Here is a 19,407-nt window from a genome sequence, read left to right on the forward strand (position 1 = left end):
GAAATTATGAAAAAAGAGAATGACCGTTTAAGTACTACTTTTATGTCAAATAAAATATTAAAAAAAGAAGTATGATCTGTCTTTCAAAGGTTTGGGAGACTAGGAGAATGACAGGGAGCATGTATTATACATAGTAATTTGCACATGGAGTGGATCAGGTGGATATGTTGGAGTTCTGAATCATTGAGACGTTTCCAAGCGAGAGCTGAGGTTTACCGTTTTCTGCATAATGTAATTACTAAATTCAATAAGAAGCAAGTGAAAACCAGTGATGCGTAATCAACCTGAGTTTTCCATGAATGAGCTATGATGCTTTGTTTCAAAGGAAGCCTTCTACTGTATTAAGGCCATGTGACATGACATTATTTTGGATGAGATCTGTATTATTAAGGAGTTTTGTAAAACTGATCACTGATAATTGACTGATAATTTCTGTGGACAAAAAATTTATGTTGATGCTGTAATCAACTCCATTCTGAGTAAAATTACTCAGATCTGCAAAGTAATTATTATAGAATGGTGTACCCTATATTTGATAATTGATGTAATTAAGTCAAATTAACTTGGAAGACATGCTACTTGAAATCTGAAAATGAGTCGTACTTGTTTTGAAATTAAATTCAGTCTAGAAGTAAGTGACTGTAACTTGGGTAGCTAGCTTGATTTTGATAATCCGTAATGCATTGTTGCTATGGTATTTGTTATTATTTGCAGAATCACTATAAATGGTGGTTTTAATGCGAAAAAAAATCACTCTGCCACAAAGGCAGCTTGTAATTATTACAGTGGGTGGATTTAAACGCCTTTGGGTGAAAGGAAAAATGAAATTCTATGATTGCAAGGTAGAATACATACACTTGTATTTCAACACGTCTGAAAATGTCAATGGCACGAAGGATGTAAGCAATAGGCCTGCTATTGTTTCACCATGCGCCCTAGAAATCCAAGTGTAACTCAATATCAGACTTTGTACTGCCTGGGAATGTTTTCTGTTCAACTCAACTGGAAAATCAATCTGAAAGCAAATACAGACCTGTCTTTGCCAGCTGCAATAAATATGATATCATAAAATTGAATTACTGAACCCATGATAGATTTTTGTTTTGGGCCATTTAATAATAATAATAATAATAGGCATTTATATAGCGCCATCTATCTAGAAATAATCTATTCCGAGGCGCACAAGAAAAGAAAGAAAGTTTGGATGAGTGTCAAAGTGCCAATAACTAATACTGTTTAGAAAAGATAAAGACTTCAGTTTCGATTTGAAGGTCTCCAGTGATGGTATTCTTAAATATAACGGCAAATTATTCCAGAGAGAAGGTGCTGAGGCAGAGAAAGCTCGCGCACCATATACTACACGTGTCTTGGGAGTCTTAAGAAGTTGCTGGTGTGATGATCTTAGGCTACGAGATGGTGTATAAGGCATGACAAGGTCTTGTAGATATGTTTAACAGTTTTAAGCTTCCTTTAAAGATACAGGCAATTTTTTTTTCGGGGGCTTCTTGTTGTACTACTTACTATGTAAATCTGCAACATTGGATACACTTTAACTTGCAGTGTATAGGGAGTTTCCAGTTCTCTCTTTTAAAAATTTTCTAGGGCACTTTTGAGTATTTCGTGGACGAAATCGCCCCAAGCCCTTGTGTAATATTTTCCCCCTGCTAAGATGGGATTCACTTTCATGAGATTAATTGTGATTGTTTTGTCATTTTTGTTTTGACAGATCGGAAACTATTAAGAACAGAGTTCCCTCACAACTTGTACATTCAAAACTACTCCTCGGCCACGCCCAATGAAAGCTGCATAGCGATGAGAAAATGGGTCTTTGCGCCAACGCAAGAACTTCTAATGAACCACGATGAGAAAACCATTTCATTCCTATTCTGGCAGGTAAGAAGTTTGAAGCTCATCAAGAATTGTATTTATATAATATTTGTTTAACTATCTGATGACTGGAGGAAAAATGTTGAACATGATATCATGATGTATATAATTCTTTTTTTATGAACGTAAGAACTTACAATGAACCACGATGAGACAAAACCGTTTCATTTTTTTTCCTGCTGGGTAAAAGGTTAAAACCTAACCTTGAGTCACTTTTTATAAACTAATTGATTTCAGTATGTAATGCAATATCATTAGGAAATGAGCCTTTTTTTTATGAATAACAATAAAATGACAGTAGACTCGTTCCTTCAATCGTACCATTGATAGTAACCCTGCCATCAACGGAATTGCCATGGTAACTCTAATAAATAGCCAATTGAAATAATGGTTTCCAAGGAAGCCTATCTCCAATGCAAAATGCTGAATATTCTTCCACATGGTCATTCCATCTATGAGTCCAGCTTCATAAGGCTTTTAATTATCAATGATAGTGTAATGGTGCTGTAGTAAACAGAAAGTAGTAAACATACTAGTTCTAGTAAGGGGTGGAGTAAATCTAATAATGAAATCAACAATACACTTTCTGCACACTCAAGCCAAGATCAGGCCTCATTTCAAAAAGGTTTCTTACAGTAACAAATGCACAATTTCTATAACAAGTTCACTATCAGCCAATCATATTGACTGATTCCAGTAGCTTTGAATTGTTATTGCAAGGTTGTTATAGTAGCATGTTTTGTGAAACAGGCCCCAGATTTATCCACAAGAAACAATTGGACAGAAAACAATTCTATTTTCACACCTCATCCATCTACTCTGCTCGAGGAGTCTCGTAACTGGTAGATTATGAGGAAGGAGTGCTGTTTTTATCACAGCAATTTCCTGTGGTTAAAGACAAACTGCATTTGTGGGTGCAATATATGTCAGTAAGAATGAGCTCAGTAAAATGAATGAAAGGAAAGTCCATCTTGGGTAATTTAGGTATTTTGATAATAAACTATGAAAGTCTACAATAATATCACTTACATATTCCAGCATTTTAAAAATTTTAGTTAAAAAAAAGATATTTGTTTTTTAAAACATTTTTATTTTTTTTTCAAATTTCCATTAACACTAATAACAAAATGAGTGTTAGCAAATAAATGGCCATGTAGACGTATTTTCATGTATGTACATATGTTTTTGAAGTGGTGTGTGAATGGAAAGATGTTGTAATTTATGTGTAGTTTAAGAATTGAAAGCAGTTTTTTCTCTGTCACTAGAGATTGGGTAATAGGGACATGATTTACAGGCCAGTGGGGTTAGAGTAATTGGACTGTAACATCCATTGTATAATTGTGCAGTTTAGTGCAACACATGTATAGGTTTTAAGAATTTGGATCAATATTCTTGCTAGAACAGAACTGTGTTTTCCAATTTACCTTATTTGTTGTATGCTGTTCATTTCATTGCATGATCAGTTTATTAATTAGAAAACACAAGAAATGAATGGCATTATATGATGTGAAAGGCAATACTGAAAACATCAAAATTTCATCAAATTATTTAAACAATGTATTTTTAACCATGGAGGTAGGTAATAATTTTGACTATGTTCCATTTAACTTATGTAATATCAGTCACATGTTACCAGCCATTATGTCACTAGTCATACTGCCCATTGATTGGTTTAGAAACAGATTTATGATAGAATTATGCCATGATGAATTTCATGAAACATGGTCAAGTCAAAAGTTTGACTGATTTGATGCTACAATATATATGTTTGTTTGGCTCTGTGGTTGTGACAGGCTGTTTTTGTTGAATATCATTGGAATTTTTGATACACGGAAGTTCTGATGGAAGTTTTTGGTTATCATCAAAGAAGTGTTCATCTATTTTTCATTTGATGTTGTATTTCTGTGGTCAGATTGAATCCAGAATGGATTTTTGAATTCTGAAAATGTTCCTGTCTCAAATATGATCACAATCACAAACAGGTGTTGTGAAAATGCTATCTCCTTTTCTTTTCTTGTATCTTCACAATCTTTGCTGAGCATAAAGTGTGCTTGTAATTGATGCCCATGGTGCACACAACAAACTGTTTGCTGCTAGATACAATTTTCCTTTCTCAGTGGCATTTTTTGTGTTTGCCTCCTAAATGTATGTCATTTTAGTGGCATACTAAAGATGTGGCAATGGTTTGTCAGCTAATGTCTGAACAAGCAGATGTGTGATACTGATTTATGGAGGCCCTCTGTTCACTTCCTCTTTCCACAAAACTCTATTTGACTGATATACAAGATTAATGAAAGGGCTTATGGGTCTGTTTTATTGACTCGACCTACCGACATGATACTGACAATGATTGTTTATGTTACGTTTATGTTAGGGATCTAATAATGTCAGATAGTGATGAATGCATTTTTCTCCCAAAAAATGTGTTGCCCTTTCCACTTCAATTGATCTTTTTATATGAACAGGCAATTGTCAAGATTTTATTTGGTAAATCATTGAAAAAAAGCTATCCCCTTCTCAGCCATACCACTTCAAGTAAATATTTTCAGGATACATTTTTCAAATTCCAGATCTTTACTTTGCTCAAAGTAAATTTAACAACAATTTTGATGAAGACTCGGTTTTGTCTTTCAACATATTAAATATGGTTTGAGCTATACAAGATAGATTACCATGCTAATCTTGTAAGAGATAAATTATATCCTACTCATAGCTTGCAGCCATTATTGAAGGTAGTACAAAAGTTTGATAAAGAGCTTAAAATAAAAAATAAAAATTGTTTACCAGATTTGTTTCTTTCTATTTTGTAATTTTAAACCTCTCTGCAGGCGATAAGCGACATTTCACAGAATCGGGTAAAATGTCCGTCGGTAACGCTGTACGAACTGAAGGTTCATCAGGATAAAGAAAACAAATTACAGGTAAAAAGAAGGTGATCGTGGTGAGTGGGTGACTTGTAAAATAAGTTTTGCTTTCGTAAAGTTGTTAGATTTCTTTGTATTGTGAGGATGATAGTCAGCTAAGAAGAGTTCAAAGGGATTTGGTGACTTTTGAAAATCTTAGTCTCTTGACTCTATATGCATTCTATTTATGTAACATGATGTAAAATGGAGCCTTTGAACTATATTGCCAAATTGTCATGAAGACTTTATCGAGGTTGAATATGCTAGTGATCAAGAAATGTCAGATTGCTCGCCTTCTCTATATTGTTGTTTTATATATGGCGTATTTAACCAAGAATGTTATGCTTGGTGGATAATGGTATTCACTTCATAGATGTCTATATTGAAAGTTGTCTAATTTAAAATCCTGATCGTATATTTATCTTCAAGATCCTGACATCAAGTGCAAGTGTTGAAACAACTTAGTAGTAATCATAGAGTAAATGTGACTCGTCATACCGAAATGAGAGACAACTCGGAATTTTTCAAATCCAAGTTTTGTAGTGATTATTGTTCTCCGTTTCTTTACCTTTAATTTGATATATCACTCGACCCTTAAGAGTAAATAATAGTGGAGATATTAGCCTTAGAATGCAAGAAGAATTAGGCTTTTGAAAATAAAAATCAAGAGAAAAACGCCTTCGAAGTTTGACTTCCGTTTTGAATCCGCTCCATGAAAAAAATCTATTTTGCCACCGCCGAGCTAACCGAAATGTCCTAGCAACCGCTTGCCAAAGAAGGCGAAACGATTGACCAATGAGGAGGCTGCATTTGGAACAATCGCGAAGTTGCAGGTCACGCGCGACTGCAAGACGAAACAAAGTTAATGTTCTGGTTCGATATGTCAATCCACTGATCTTCTATACAGATCAGTGTAATAGCTCCATAGTTATACTGGGGTTTTATAATTATATTCATGAAATAAATAATTGTCATGATCTCCCTTTTTAATGAAATAAAAGGCAGGGAGAAAAGGTCGGACCTAAAACCAGTGAGGAGGGAGTATACCAATGATTTTCATTGTATCATCGTCTTGTTTATTAAATAATAATAACAATTTCATATACCGCAAATTGCCTCTATGCGGTTGTTTGAATGTCGATCGCGTTTACTCTCACGTGTAATCTATCAAGCGAGTCATTATGACCTAAACTTTAACCGCATGTTCTAATAAAAAGAACTATCCGTTGTAAAATGGTAAGATAAGCCTTCAAAATATTACAATTTGAACCTTATCTTTATACGAAAGGCTTGTGTGATCATGTTTTATGAATGCTTATGTTAGATTGAGGCAGTGAGAACAAAAAACATCAATAATTCGCTCAATATCGTCTATTATCGTTTTTTTTTTGGGGGGGTATAATTATTTACAGCATTGGAATGATTTAAAATTAGTATGAAAAAAAAAAAGATATATTAATGAAAAAAAAGTTATAGTGATTCTAAAACTGATTCCGGAAAAAAAAACCTGGCATAAACGTCTTAACTCTACAACAAAAAGAGCGAGGAGGTACCCTGAGTAAAATCCCGCCACAATTATTTCCAACAAAGGATAGATTAGGGGAGTTAAGATTATTTTTAAACTAACAACTGCACACCTAGTTACCAATAATACATACAACATTCCACTTATTTGAATGCAGGATAAACCCCGGGCTTCCTATGTATAGTCAGGCACCTTGGACCAATCGGCCACGACACCTCCACGAATGCTGATTTTCGGATCGATATCAAGCACAAACAATATTTTGGTTGTGCCGTGGCCGAGTGGTCTAAGGCGCCTGGCTATACATAAAAAGTCCGGGGTTCGATCCCCGGCCGCGGCACCTATGCCTGTGAGCAAGGCATTTAATGTGCAATGCTATTTTATCCTGCTTTCAAATAAATGGAAATTCTATAGGCATTATTGGTAGCTTGGTGTGCACTTGTTTAAAAAAAATATATATATTCTAACGCAGTGATACAGATAAAGAATCAGAAGATTGTTGCAAATGCCTTGTGCAACAATGATGTCTTTGTAAGATTGAATGATTAAAGAAAGAACAATAAAAGCTGTTTGATATTTTTTCGCATGTGTTCACTCTCAAACATATAAAGAAGATTTTTAAAAATAAGATGAAGAATGGAGGAAAAATACGGTGGGCGTGGGCAGGAAAGAGGAAGAAGAAAGAACGGCTGTGAAAAAAAAAATTGAAGATCGAATGGGGAGAAGAACGAATAATACAGAACAACAAAAGAAATAAGAGGAAAAAGGATGAGGAATAAGACGGTGGGGTGAGCAAGAGAGAGGAATAAGAAGGAAAAAAGGGGGAAGAAATGAGGTTAAAAAATATTGAGAGCAGATCGACGGGGGAGAAGAAAAAGAAATGGAGGGGGCAGTGGCGGACCGTGACCCGGAGGAGACAAAGCATTGGGGGGGGGGGGCACAGCATTGTTCACAAACAATACAGTGCCCCTCCAATGCTTTGTCTCCTCCGGGTCACGGTCCGCTACTGGAGGGGGGAGAGGAATAAGATGGTGGGAATGGGCAGGGGAGAGGAAGAAGGAAAACATAATTATATAAAGAGGAACGAAAGAAAAAAAGAGGAATAAGGCGGTGGGTGAGGGAGGGAGAAAACAAAGAAGGAAAAAAGAAAGAAAACCGGCAAAAAGAGAGAAGATCGAAGGGTGAGAAGAACGAAAAACAGAATTATGTAAATAGAAACGAAAACAAGATGAAAAGGGGAAAAATTGAAGAAAAAAAAGTGGAGGGTGAAAAAAAGGCAAGAGAGAAGAAGGAAAGGAGGGGGAAAAATTGGCAGAGAAAAAAAAAAGATCGAAAGGGAAAAAAGAAAAACAGATTAAGAGGGACGAAAGAATTAAAGAAGAGAAAGGGGATGAGATAGAATAGGGGAGGTGGGTTAGAGAGAGGAGACCGAATGACCTGAATAAGAAGAGCGAACGAAAAGGGGGAGAGAGGAAGAAAGGAATAAATAAAACACAAGAAAGACGAAAGAAGTAGGTAAGAGAATAAGAGAGAGGGAAAGAGAGAATAGATCTGGACACAGTCGAATGAAACAACATGACAGTGACTTTTATGAAATGTTTATTTCAATATGTGTATTTTAAATGACTGATATTTTCAATCAATGTCTTCATCCAAAAAAATGCACTAAACCTTCTGCATGGTCGTTTCGGCCATTTTTCATTGGTCGACGTTAGCTGTCTCAGACTTTCTGTTTGTACAGTTATTTCTTTCGCTTTCTCTATCGTTCATTCAAACATGATAAAAATTGAGGGCAACAATGTCTTGATTATAAATAATTGGAAATAATGAAGCCCACCAAGCTTTCTACATAAATTTTGTTTCTTTTGTTAAAGATACTGCAGATCAATTAACTCACATTAACGAACAAACAATACTTTTAAGGATTGTAAACCCTTTCTTTTTAAAATGTTCTCTCTTGAAAACATCCCGATCACTTGCAAATGATGGAGAGAATCTTCAACATGTCCATGTTATGTTTAATGAAATTAATCCTCGCAAACAAACCGTGTTCTGAATACTTTGCGTCTCTGCATGACTTTTATTTCGCGATTATAGCCAGGCTAATACTCTAAATCCGGTATTTAATCTATCGCTAATACCCCCGCCTGGTATTATTATCACCAAAAAATAACCCTTTAGAAGTTGTATCCCGTTTGTTAACTATTGTCAAGAAGCCCCCCTTTTGAATTTCAGAATACGTATTGAAATCAATGCTTTTGATCTTTCTTTTGAAGCTGAATCATTGAACCGATCGATCGATCGAGCGAGCGGCCGCCGCCAGCTGTACACGAGTTTAAATGAATAGCCAATCAACAATGGCATACGTTGCTAGGGGCGGAGCTTAGTATGAAGCGAAATTCGATCAAGTCGAAGTATCAGAAATTTTCGAATTGACCGAAAAAAACACTCGCAGAAAAACTGCTTTTTTATCATATTCCCGTCATCAATTTCACTCATCTTTTTCACAGAGTAATTATGAAACATGGAAGAATCAGAAAATGAAAAAAAAAAATTCTTCACAATTTTGACTTTTTTATTTGTGTGTCGAATTCCAAGGAATTTTGATTTGCGACTTGTCTCTCATTTCGGTATGATCGATCACAAATGTGTAGGCATGTTATACATTTTTTCTTCTTCTAAAAATGCTACTTTAACTGCAGTATATATATAGCTACTGATGCTTGAATAACTATCCCTTTCTCTTATTTTAACACTCCCTTTTATCCTTTTTTTTTTTACAGTACTTAAAAATTGCCAGAAGTCTTGAAGGTTACGGTATGATAGCATTCCCTCATTGTTCATGTGATGCTAAGAAGTCTGGTCATGTGATTCCTTCTGTTAGTTACAGGAGGTTTACGCTACAAGCTTGCAAGGAAGACGGAACTCTGGAGGTGAGAAATATCTTTTATATAACTCAAAATTTATTATCTAGTCTTTTAAAGGTAAAACTTATTTTCTATTCAATTTTATTAATTTTTCTCGGAATGAAAACAATAATACGAATACAACAAATATGTCAAAGAGTAACAGAAATAAAATCGTAGCAGCATAAAAAAGAAATGTACCTTATCTATGGCTGACCCAATCTTGTAATATAAGATTTTTAAGGAAACCCTTTATCGAATCATACTACAGTCCGACCTCTCTTATCCGGACACATTGGGACCAGCACCAATCCGGATAAGGGATTTATCCGGATCTGGGAGACCCAATATTAAATACACGCAGCTGCTGCCTCAGCTCCCCAACGGCGGTAGCTACACGTTATCTATTGTAGTGAGCGCGCATACAGACAGTATTCACTGCAGTCTCAGTGCAAATTATAGGTGATATTTTTACGGAAATGAAATCGATCGATGGCCAAAACTGTTGGATAATTTACCTGCTAAAATGGTTGAGGTATACATCGAGCATACCTCGAAAGAAAGAGAATGACTCAATGAAACAAAGTTTTACAATTAGATCATTGCGGCGGGTATCGCACGTTCGCAATGTCAGCCATTGTTATACTGACTGTAGGCTCAAACATGATAGATGGCGCTGTCCGTATTGAGGCCTAGCGTTAGCTAGCGAGACATGTGTTGTTTTTCCCGGGACACAAAAAGAGAATGTGATGAGTTGTTTGCGCTGCGCCCTGAATTACTGGAAAATTATCCTGCCTAAATTCTTTTGGTAATTTGGGTGAGATATTTTCATGAAAAATAATGTTGTATGTAGACTATACTGGAAAATATATGTAATCAAAGTGAGTTTGCGTGTAGGATTGAGTTTAGATTGAAATCTCATTTTCTCACGTACCAGATTGAATTGAAAAAAAAAAAATCTTGGCAAGTGTGCGTCCGGATAATAGAGAGATCCGGATAAGGGGAGGCCGGATAAGAGAGGTCGGACTGTATATCAATTGCAATTCCACAATTCCAGGGAGGAATCAACCTTTGTCTTTGATTTGCATTGCTTTTTTTTTTTAATTAGCGAAACTGTATTCTTATTTTTCATTTGCTTTTATTTTATTCAATTACCAGCATTAAGCTTGTATGGTTTTCCCCCTTTGAATTCTTATCAAATTTTTATTGGATTGAAAGTTAATGTTTGATTTTTCTAATGTTCCAAGTGATTATGATTTTCTTTCGCTGGTTTGCAGGCCCAAGCGCCTTCATTTGAATGGAATGAAATAACTCAATACGAGACGGACGAGGAAGGAATGGCATTCTGTTTCGAGTACACCAAGCCAGGCAAGAAGCCGAGATGGGTCAGAGTATTTACTAAATATGTAAGCATCTCTCATTAAAATACCTGTATTGTGATAATAAAATGATAATAATCTGGATATTTCATAAGTTGCTTAACACAATAAAGATGGCTGCGGGGGTATTCGGGTATGCTGTTTTGAAGTTACATTGCATTTTGTTACGGCTAGTGCATGTCAAACCCAAAATTGCTCAAAAGTATGATTTCATGAACAAATTATGAAGATTTCAAGTCAATGATATAAATGAATGACAGTGATGTTTGAGATCAATTATTTTCATGCTAGGAATGATCAAAATAAATGTTTTGGGAAAAAAATATTTTGAAAAGTAATTAAAACCAAATCTAAAGTAAAATAAAAAAAAATGAAAGAAATAAATTAAAGATCACTTTAGAAAAAAGTCAAACCATGTTTAAAAAAAAAAACGTATTTGATCACAATTTCACAAAGAGTATCTTGACAAAAAAGAGCAATATTGGGGCTTTATTTGACAATTGGAGCAAATTCATTTTATCATGCACAAATTAGCATAATGAATTCATATTTAAAATGGAAGTTTTCAGGGAAATTTACTATACTAGATTGAAGGTTTCTTAACAGGTAAGAGGTGCTAGTCAATTTTTTTTTCACTGGCGTGTGGTGGATGGGGGGGGGGGGGGGGGGGAATCCAAATAGCCCAGCTCAATGGTGGATAAATGTTGAGATATTATTTTCTTTTCCAGTTCGAATTTCTAAATGAGTGCTTCGCTAGGGTGCTAAAAGAAAGGGAATGGTGCAGAGAAAACGATCGTCATGGCAATGGACAACAACCAAACAATCACAGAGAAGAGGAGGAGGAAGATGAAGAAGAAGAGGAGGAGGAGGAAGAGGAGGAAGAAGAAGAGGATGATGATGAAGAGGAGGAAGAGGAGGAATTACATAGAGTAAGTTAATTATTTTCTTTTTCCAGTATTGACAGTCAAATTTGTCACATTCTCTTCATTGTAATACATCTCATTAATTAAATTCATTTATTTGTTCTGCCAATACTCAATTGTTTCCATTTTTTTGTTACTGGGCAATATTAAATATGCAATGATAATTGCTTGAAAAACTTCTTCTTTTAAATTTGAAATGAAAAATTTTTTACAAACAACTTAGTCTCTGCTGTAATATTAAACCTTTCTTATCATTGCTTTTTAACTTCTGCGTACTTGTCATGTTTTTCTTCCATATTTCAGAGACCGGAACACAGAGACATCATAAATGAAGAAGATGAGGGCTTGTGACCTTTGACCTTCCATTCAACCAAAGCATTATTTGCAAACCAACAGAGGACAGATAAAACTATATATGTATACAATATAAATATATAAAAAAGAAAGCTTTATACAGGCAAGCAAATCTTACATATCATCTAACCATTGATATGCTCTTTTTATAACCAGTTATTTTTATACTCTGGACATTTACTGATGTTGTACACAGAATATGATCTATTATTTTTACCATGGTCTATTAAGGGCTAAACAAAATGGTAATAATGCAGAAAATCTCATGGTTTAGTTAGATTATATTTTCCTCAGTAATCAAAGAAATATGTAATTATGTATGTTATTTCTTTTGGTAGAATATGAAATATATTTCCATCCAGCTCTATTTCTTTTATATCAGCTGTTTTAAAATGCAGATATTTTGATTGAGTGTCACAATATTTTGAATATGAGACTGTGCTCCTATTCAATCCATACTCTTATCATTTTTTTTTCAATCTTAACTTTTCTCTGATTCTTAGAATTTTGTTTTGATAGAAATTACCATTATTGATCTTGAATCCTTTCATGATTGCATCCTTCTAGCCAGTGTCCTTCTGGCACACTGCCTGGTTGTCATGGTAAAATGATTGGAGTAAACTTCCACTTCCAACAGTGTTTGGAGCATTAGAACAGCAATTCGAACTAAACTTAGGATAATGCTTATATTTGTATTCAACTCTACTTCCTTACCTGATCTTAGATTTAGGTCTTCAAATTAGGATCAGATTTAAGAATACAAACCATCGCTTCTGTTGCCAAATGATATCTAACTACCTATGGGATTTGTAGTCAATGCAATCAATTGTCGAAAAATGAGTACAATCATTGCTAAGCTTTGTGTTACGGTCCCTGGGGCTCTTAACACAAAGTTAGTAATTGATTGCACATTCTAAAGTCATTGGTTCCACACAATGATAAGTTTGATCAATCATACATGACTTACCCTAGGGCCTGTAACCCAAAGCTTCGCAATCATCATAGGGGCTATTCCACGGTTACTCACGTTACATTTGGAGACACACCTCGACTCATACTTGGAGCTGTAACTTCATTATTATTGATAGGAACTAAACATCTCTTTATCACAACATAGTACGCAGTCTGACTATCCTTTGTATAAAAACAAAACTTGGGAAATTTCATTATGCTCCTGGCAAATCTTTGAAATGTGTCGGTTACTCATGTTACATGATTTGGACATGCATAAAATGAAAAGTGGACATAAGTGAAAAGTGTCCTCATGCAAGGCTTTTATGAAAGTTGATTATATCCATTTCAAAGAAGTATATTAGGGAGACAAATTTGGATATAATTTAAAAAATAAAGAACACATTGTTTTTACTAGGGGTGCAGATAAAGTGGTTACTCACGTTACGGTTCAGATGGGCTACATGTACAAAGACACATTGAGCTCATGTCCACCAACCTATGGAATTGCCCATAGACTTATCTTTCTATGATTTATTACTTTGACTACATTGTAAAATCAATCGTAAAAATCAAGCGTTCGATTAACCGCTAACTTTCGTGTTACTGGACCCTGATTATACAATATTTTGTACTATTGACTTAAATTTAATGAATTGGAAGAGATTTCTGTAGTCCCAAGGGATCAAATTTTGGGCAGAGTATTCCCTCGTGAAAACTGAAAGTTAAACCCAATTGTGAATCAGTTTTCACAATTGTGTGATGATTAACATTTTGTGATAGGAAACATTGCAGGCTGCACTCTCATTTATGTAAACAAAGTTGTCTGATATTGGGTTTCAAGGGAACATGCAAGTTTGTTTTGGTAACAAAAAATATGTGTCATTGGGTGATTTTTACACAACATTGCATAAAATTTACACAGGCATGTTATTTTGGGTGATTTTTGCGCAAAACTGCATGAAATTTACACAGGCATGTTATTTTGGGTACCAAAAAAATATGTCATTGTGTGATTTTACACAACTTTGCATAAAATTTACACACGATTTTACCCAACAACCATAAATGTTCCTCTTTAATCTAATATTGTGTAAACCTTATGTTTTAGAGTGAAGAAGAGTTTAAGTTAACAACTTATCTTGGCTTGTCATTAGAGGTGTAACCCAGCTCCTCCTAATATAATTGGGGTATCATCAGAAAGAGATCCGGTAAGGCTCTGACACATCGTTCCATGCAAGCCTCGCGGGTGATTGCCCGCAGCAAAGTTTTGAGCATGTTCAAAACTTTCAGAGCTTCCGGGGGCAACTACATGTGAGATACTGTCAATGCGGGGGCCCTGTGAGCGACTTGTGGGTAGGAAAAAATATTTACCCGTAAGTCACGCACAAGGCTTGCATGGAACGATGTGAAAGGGCCTTCAATAAGGTAGGCAGATATATCACATTAAAATGTTATCAGGACTGTTCTAATGTTTATAACTTGAGGATAGTTATGAATACTTATATAACTGAGGGTAGTTATGAATACTTTTATAACTGAGGATAGTTATGAAATAAACTAAGGATAGTTATGAATACTTTATTTTTATCAATGATGAGTATTAGAAATTTCCCTAATAGAAAAAGGGGGTTTGGTAGCTCGATCATAACAGTGACTTGTAAACATGCCATTATTTAAAATTTTGTCACACTTATAGTTGAATCATCTCTGTGTGGTGGTCAGCAAAGGCATCCATCCTGATATTGTGTTTCTTCAAGTCTTATAGCTTGTACAGAGATTTATAGCATGATACAAGAGTCTGATGATTTGTTTCATATACTTGAAAACAGCTGAATTCAATACCAGTATCTACTCTAAATATGTCAATCTTTCAGTTGTGGATAAGAAAAATTGATTTCATTATAGTAGAAATCTGTTAAATACTAACTGTCACTTTGCTAAACAAAGCAGAGTCTGACCATTCATTTCAAGGAACATTAATATATATTTTTTGCCAGCCTAAATCTACATATTGCTTTTGGGTTATGTTTGTATTTTTAATTTGCTGTGAATGTAATTTGATACAACTCATTTTATCCATATCATTTTATAGTACATTTATTTTCAAAGCTATACATATGAAGTTATATTTCTTTTTGTAAAGCTATATTGATTTTTGTGCTCATTTTTCACCCTAAAGTTTTAATTTATGTAATTATTTTTACGTCTTTGGCTGTACATCCTCCCTTCCCCCTTAGTATGATTTGCTTTCTATTTTTTTAACGATTCCCTAGTGATTTTCAGCAAAATTTATGTTTCAAACTAAAAAAATACCTCAATTTAGATGGTAATTATTGGTTGATATGACGGTATGTAAGATATGACAAGTGAGTTGACTAATTCCAACAACTGAGCTCATAACATCAGTCTGATTACATTTTTCAAAATCAATCAATTTCACATTGTAGGACATCGTTTATTACAGGTATTCACAAGAAATTTGATTATTCCTTCATTGTGATCATGGTTTGAAACATATCAGTATTTTTGTTTAGGTCTCAGCTTACCAGCATAAACTGTTAATAGGGCTGCGTAATGAAAAATAGAAATGTACTCAGGAGATTTATATGATTTACAGTCCAGAAGGACACCATTCTCTCACCAAGACTGCTTTTTTAATAGATATTGTAATATCACAATTTGGCACGAGACTGATATATTACCATTTTGGTCTTCATCAGATCCGATGAATGTTAATATATCACTGTAGAAATGTTCACATATTTGTGTCGTTTGGATGAAATTTGAGATGATTATTTCAATGCAGGCATTGTAATCAGATTATTTTGTGGTTTCCATACAAATGTGATGTACATGTAGTATGCAGAAAAATAATGAATTCTCTATGTCCTTCATAGTTATTGTTATTCAAATAAATGAAATGTAGGAATATTTTTTTTCCCTCAGTATTGAACATTGTACTCAGACATGCTAGTCTTCATGCTTGTATAATTTCAGGCCTGGACAACTTCTCTTTTCACACATTTTCTAGCTTTATATTGTACATCACACATGGGGCGTTAATGTATTCTGGCTTCTATTCAGGACCCGTGAGTAAAACCGGCTGGCCTACCTGTGTACTGTAGTATTTGCAAAATGTTAGATGTACTTTAATTCTTTGCCGTGTGCATCTATGTACCTTGGTCTGAGGACAGTTGACCTAATAAAAGTTGGTCTAATTAATTACTATACTATAATTATGGTCCAATTATTTGGTCTGATAACCAATTGAATGAACATCATCAGATGATAAATTTTCCTTAATTTGTCTTTTGACCTTTGGGTCCATTAATATTTTTTCTAATCATTCGACCAAGAGGCTACAAGGTACCTGACCAAAGTAGCATCTACAGCTTTGCCATGCAGGGATTCAAGCATGGCTTTTCCAGTCTCCCATTGTTTCATCTATGGAAAAATCGGAAGATTGGAGAGGGAGAGATGCCTAACTGGTTTCCCGAAAAACCTGTAGCATTTATCATGCCACCATCACACTTGCAAAACTGACTCTTTGTCTTTTCTTTTCTTATGAATACTGCACTTGATCGCCTCAAAGAGGCTATAAAGATGGTACTCGCCTACTGATGGTATGTCATTGGAAGCTATGTCATATCTTTGGTCAGTCTGGAATCACTTTCGTTGACTGCAGCGTTAGACAACAGACTTTAATACTGGACATTATATAAGATGGTAAATGCATGATGTAAAAGTAGCAATTAGTCCAGGGCCCGGTTTGCAATCATTGGAAGCTATGTCATATCTTTGGTCAGTCTGGAGTCACTTTCGTTGACTGTAGCGTTAGACAACAGACTTTAATACTGGAAATTATATAAGATGGTAAATGCATGATGTACAAGTAGCAATTAGTCCAGGGCCCGGTTTGCAAAGAGTTATGATTGATCCGATCAATAACAACTGTGGAAAGCCAGCAACCCCAACATATGGAATGGATACTCTTTTTAATCAAAGTATATGATGTATATATACGCTTCCATGCATCATTATCTAGATAAACCAGTTTGCTCCTCGTTTCCAAATGAGTGTTATGTACTTATATGCAGAATTGATGGAGGGATTGATTCATGGATTGATGACATCAATGGATTTCTTAGTTGATCTTAAATGGATCAGTCACATCACTTTGTAAGACAGGGCCCAGATGGTGATTAGATGAATTTGCTAATGACATGCAATAAGACCGTATGGGATCAGACTAAATGGGTATTGAACCAAGTATAATGAGACAAAGTGGAATTTAAACCAGGGTCCTGTAACGCAAAGGTTAGCGATCGATTTTCACGGTTGATATTACATTGTAGTCAAAGCAATCAATCGTAATGATATTATTCTACGATGATAGCTAAGCTAATACCTCAGTCACATTTGCTCTACGGCGGGCGTACGGCGAGTCAAAAACAGCAGTTTTATCCATATTTATTCAAACCACCTATATGTAGCTGTTACAAAACAAAATGTTAAAACGGCTGTTTTCGACTCGCTGTACGGCTGCCGTAGAGCAAATGTGACGGAGGTATTAGTTGTTACATGCCCCTGACAATCCTTGTAGATGGCAGAACCCTTATTCATTCCTACTTGTCATTCATGTAAGTAAATTGCCACTTGGTCTCAAGCCAGTTTAACCTAATGAATATTTGGTCTAATATCCATTTAACCATTATATCTACTTTACAGTTAGGCTACCGATTTTATACGATATCCATGTGGTTTAACAACACTTAGTCAACCTGTTTACGGATCATATCTTCGTATGACAAGTGCAAAAAAGCTAGATGAATTAGAAATTTGACCATCTGATCATTAGATTAAAAAAGTTAGCCCAAGTGAATATTAGACCAAGTGAAAATTGGACCACGTTGGTTAAGAAGATAATCTTGGAATAAAACTATATGCTCGTAGTTCATGTGAATATAGACCCAGTCAGAGATACCCAATTCTGTGTTGATGAAGACAATTTACTTAATAATTGCTCAATCCTCTCTACTTTTCATTTGTACATGTAAATGTGTCACAAAGGAGATGATACGAACACTAATTTTTATTTTTCTATTTCTGTTATTCTGAAATTGTATAGTACATTATTCTGTAGTTATCAAATAACTTTCATGTAAAGTCTGTTGGCTTCAAGAGGACATTTACCAATTTGAAACTGGAGTTTTATGAAAGTCATTTCTATACCAAACATAGATTTTTGCTGTACAAAGAAAAGGAGCACTCATCATATATGATTTAAAACGTGTATCGGTTGTGTTAACAGACACATGAAATAGCTGTTGTATAAAATGCAAGATACAAAGTTATATCATTGTATGAAAATGATAATAAATAAGCCTTGTTCTGTGCCTGTGAAAAGGAACATTCACTCTCTGTTTTACTTATTTTATTGTTGTTTGCATATTCCATTTTATATTTTTGCTTTCTCTTTCAACAATCATTCAACTAAAAGCAAAAGAAAGAACCTCCACCTTTATTTCAAAATATCCTTATCTTTTTATTGAATAATTAAAGGAGAATGAAACCCTTGAAACCAGCTGAATCCATATCAAAGAGAAAAAACAAAGAAACATATTGTTGAAAGTTTGAGGAAGATTGAATGAATAATAAGAAAGTTATGAGCATTTGAATATTGAGATCACTAATGCCATGTAGATCCTCCAATTGGCAATGCGGCCAAGATATGTGATGTCACACACGTACAACTCCCTCATTACTTTAGTACTTATTTCACTTATATTCTCACTTTTATAGAGTCTATCACAAGGTGAGGTGTTCTCTTTATGAGAGGACAAGTACAGAGTTTTCACAAGATTATATCATTGATGAATCGTTTGTCATATGATTAGAATGAGCAAAAAATATATGTTTTGGGGTATATTTTCAGTGTCCAAAAGGGGAGAGTTGTTCATCTGTGACATCAATGATCTTGGTCGCATTGCCAATGGGAGGATCTCCATAGCATTAGTGATCTCGACATTCAAATGCTCATAACTCTTCTATTGCTAGTCCTATTTTACTCAAACTTTTGTTGATCTTATTCTTTGATTTTTCTGCTTTCACAAAAGCTAACTTGCTCCAAGAGTTTCATTCTCCTTTAATCATTTTTTGAGGGATTTTCGGATGGAGCGTTGTTTGGAAAATATGTGAGAAGAGCGAGTGAGCCTATAAAAAATAATTGTTCTCTTAAGCAAGTAATTGATATTGTTAATGAAAGGGAACTTGAGAAAATCATGTTGAAAAATGTTCAATGATTAAAAAAATGCTGGTATGAAAACTTTTGTGGTGCAGCAGCCCTCATCCAACTATCCTACAGCACTAATCGACTAACTCAAGCATGATATTGGATTAACAGGAATAAGGATTTAGCTTGTCTATTACGCCACGAGTTTCATTCCCGCAAGAGAAAAGATTTCAGACTTCGCATGCCCTGATATTTTTTTACCGCGATATCCACTCACAATACATAGTTCTTTGTGCCATGTTAGGCTCTTTTTTGATAGGGTAATGAGTACAATGGAAATTCAA

At 34.8% G+C, this 19,407-nt stretch overlaps 1 protein-coding gene across 2 annotated transcripts in view; it reads left to right on the plus strand.

The window, feature by feature from the left end:
* The window catches only part of LOC129261580 (sorting nexin-27-like), an 89,611-nt gene extending 71,752 nt beyond the window's left edge, over positions 1 to 17,859 (plus strand). The window contains exons 7-14 of one of the 2 annotated variants that reach the window (XR_010293722.1): positions 1,727 to 1,893; positions 4,716 to 4,808; positions 9,099 to 9,248; positions 10,499 to 10,627; positions 11,329 to 11,529; positions 11,827 to 12,884; positions 13,346 to 13,687; positions 13,804 to 15,784. Coding sequence is in view for 1 of the 2 variants with exons in the window: in XM_064100213.1 (XP_063956283.1) it covers positions 1,727 to 1,893; positions 4,716 to 4,808; positions 9,099 to 9,248; positions 10,499 to 10,627; positions 11,329 to 11,529; positions 11,827 to 11,874 (788 nt within the window). In the remaining variant the exon portion in view is untranslated. Of the gene's footprint in view, positions 1 to 1,726; positions 1,894 to 4,715; positions 4,809 to 9,098; positions 9,249 to 10,498; positions 10,628 to 11,328; positions 11,530 to 11,826 lie in introns of both variants that reach the window. The other variant, XM_064100213.1, reaches the window with a different exon arrangement.
* Positions 17,860 to 19,407: the final 1,548 nt, after the last annotated feature.

Source organism: Lytechinus pictus, chromosome 5 (genome assembly GCF_037042905.1).
Source record: "Lytechinus pictus isolate F3 Inbred chromosome 5, Lp3.0, whole genome shotgun sequence".
NCBI lineage: Eukaryota > Metazoa > Echinodermata > Echinoidea > Temnopleuroida > Toxopneustidae > Lytechinus > Lytechinus pictus.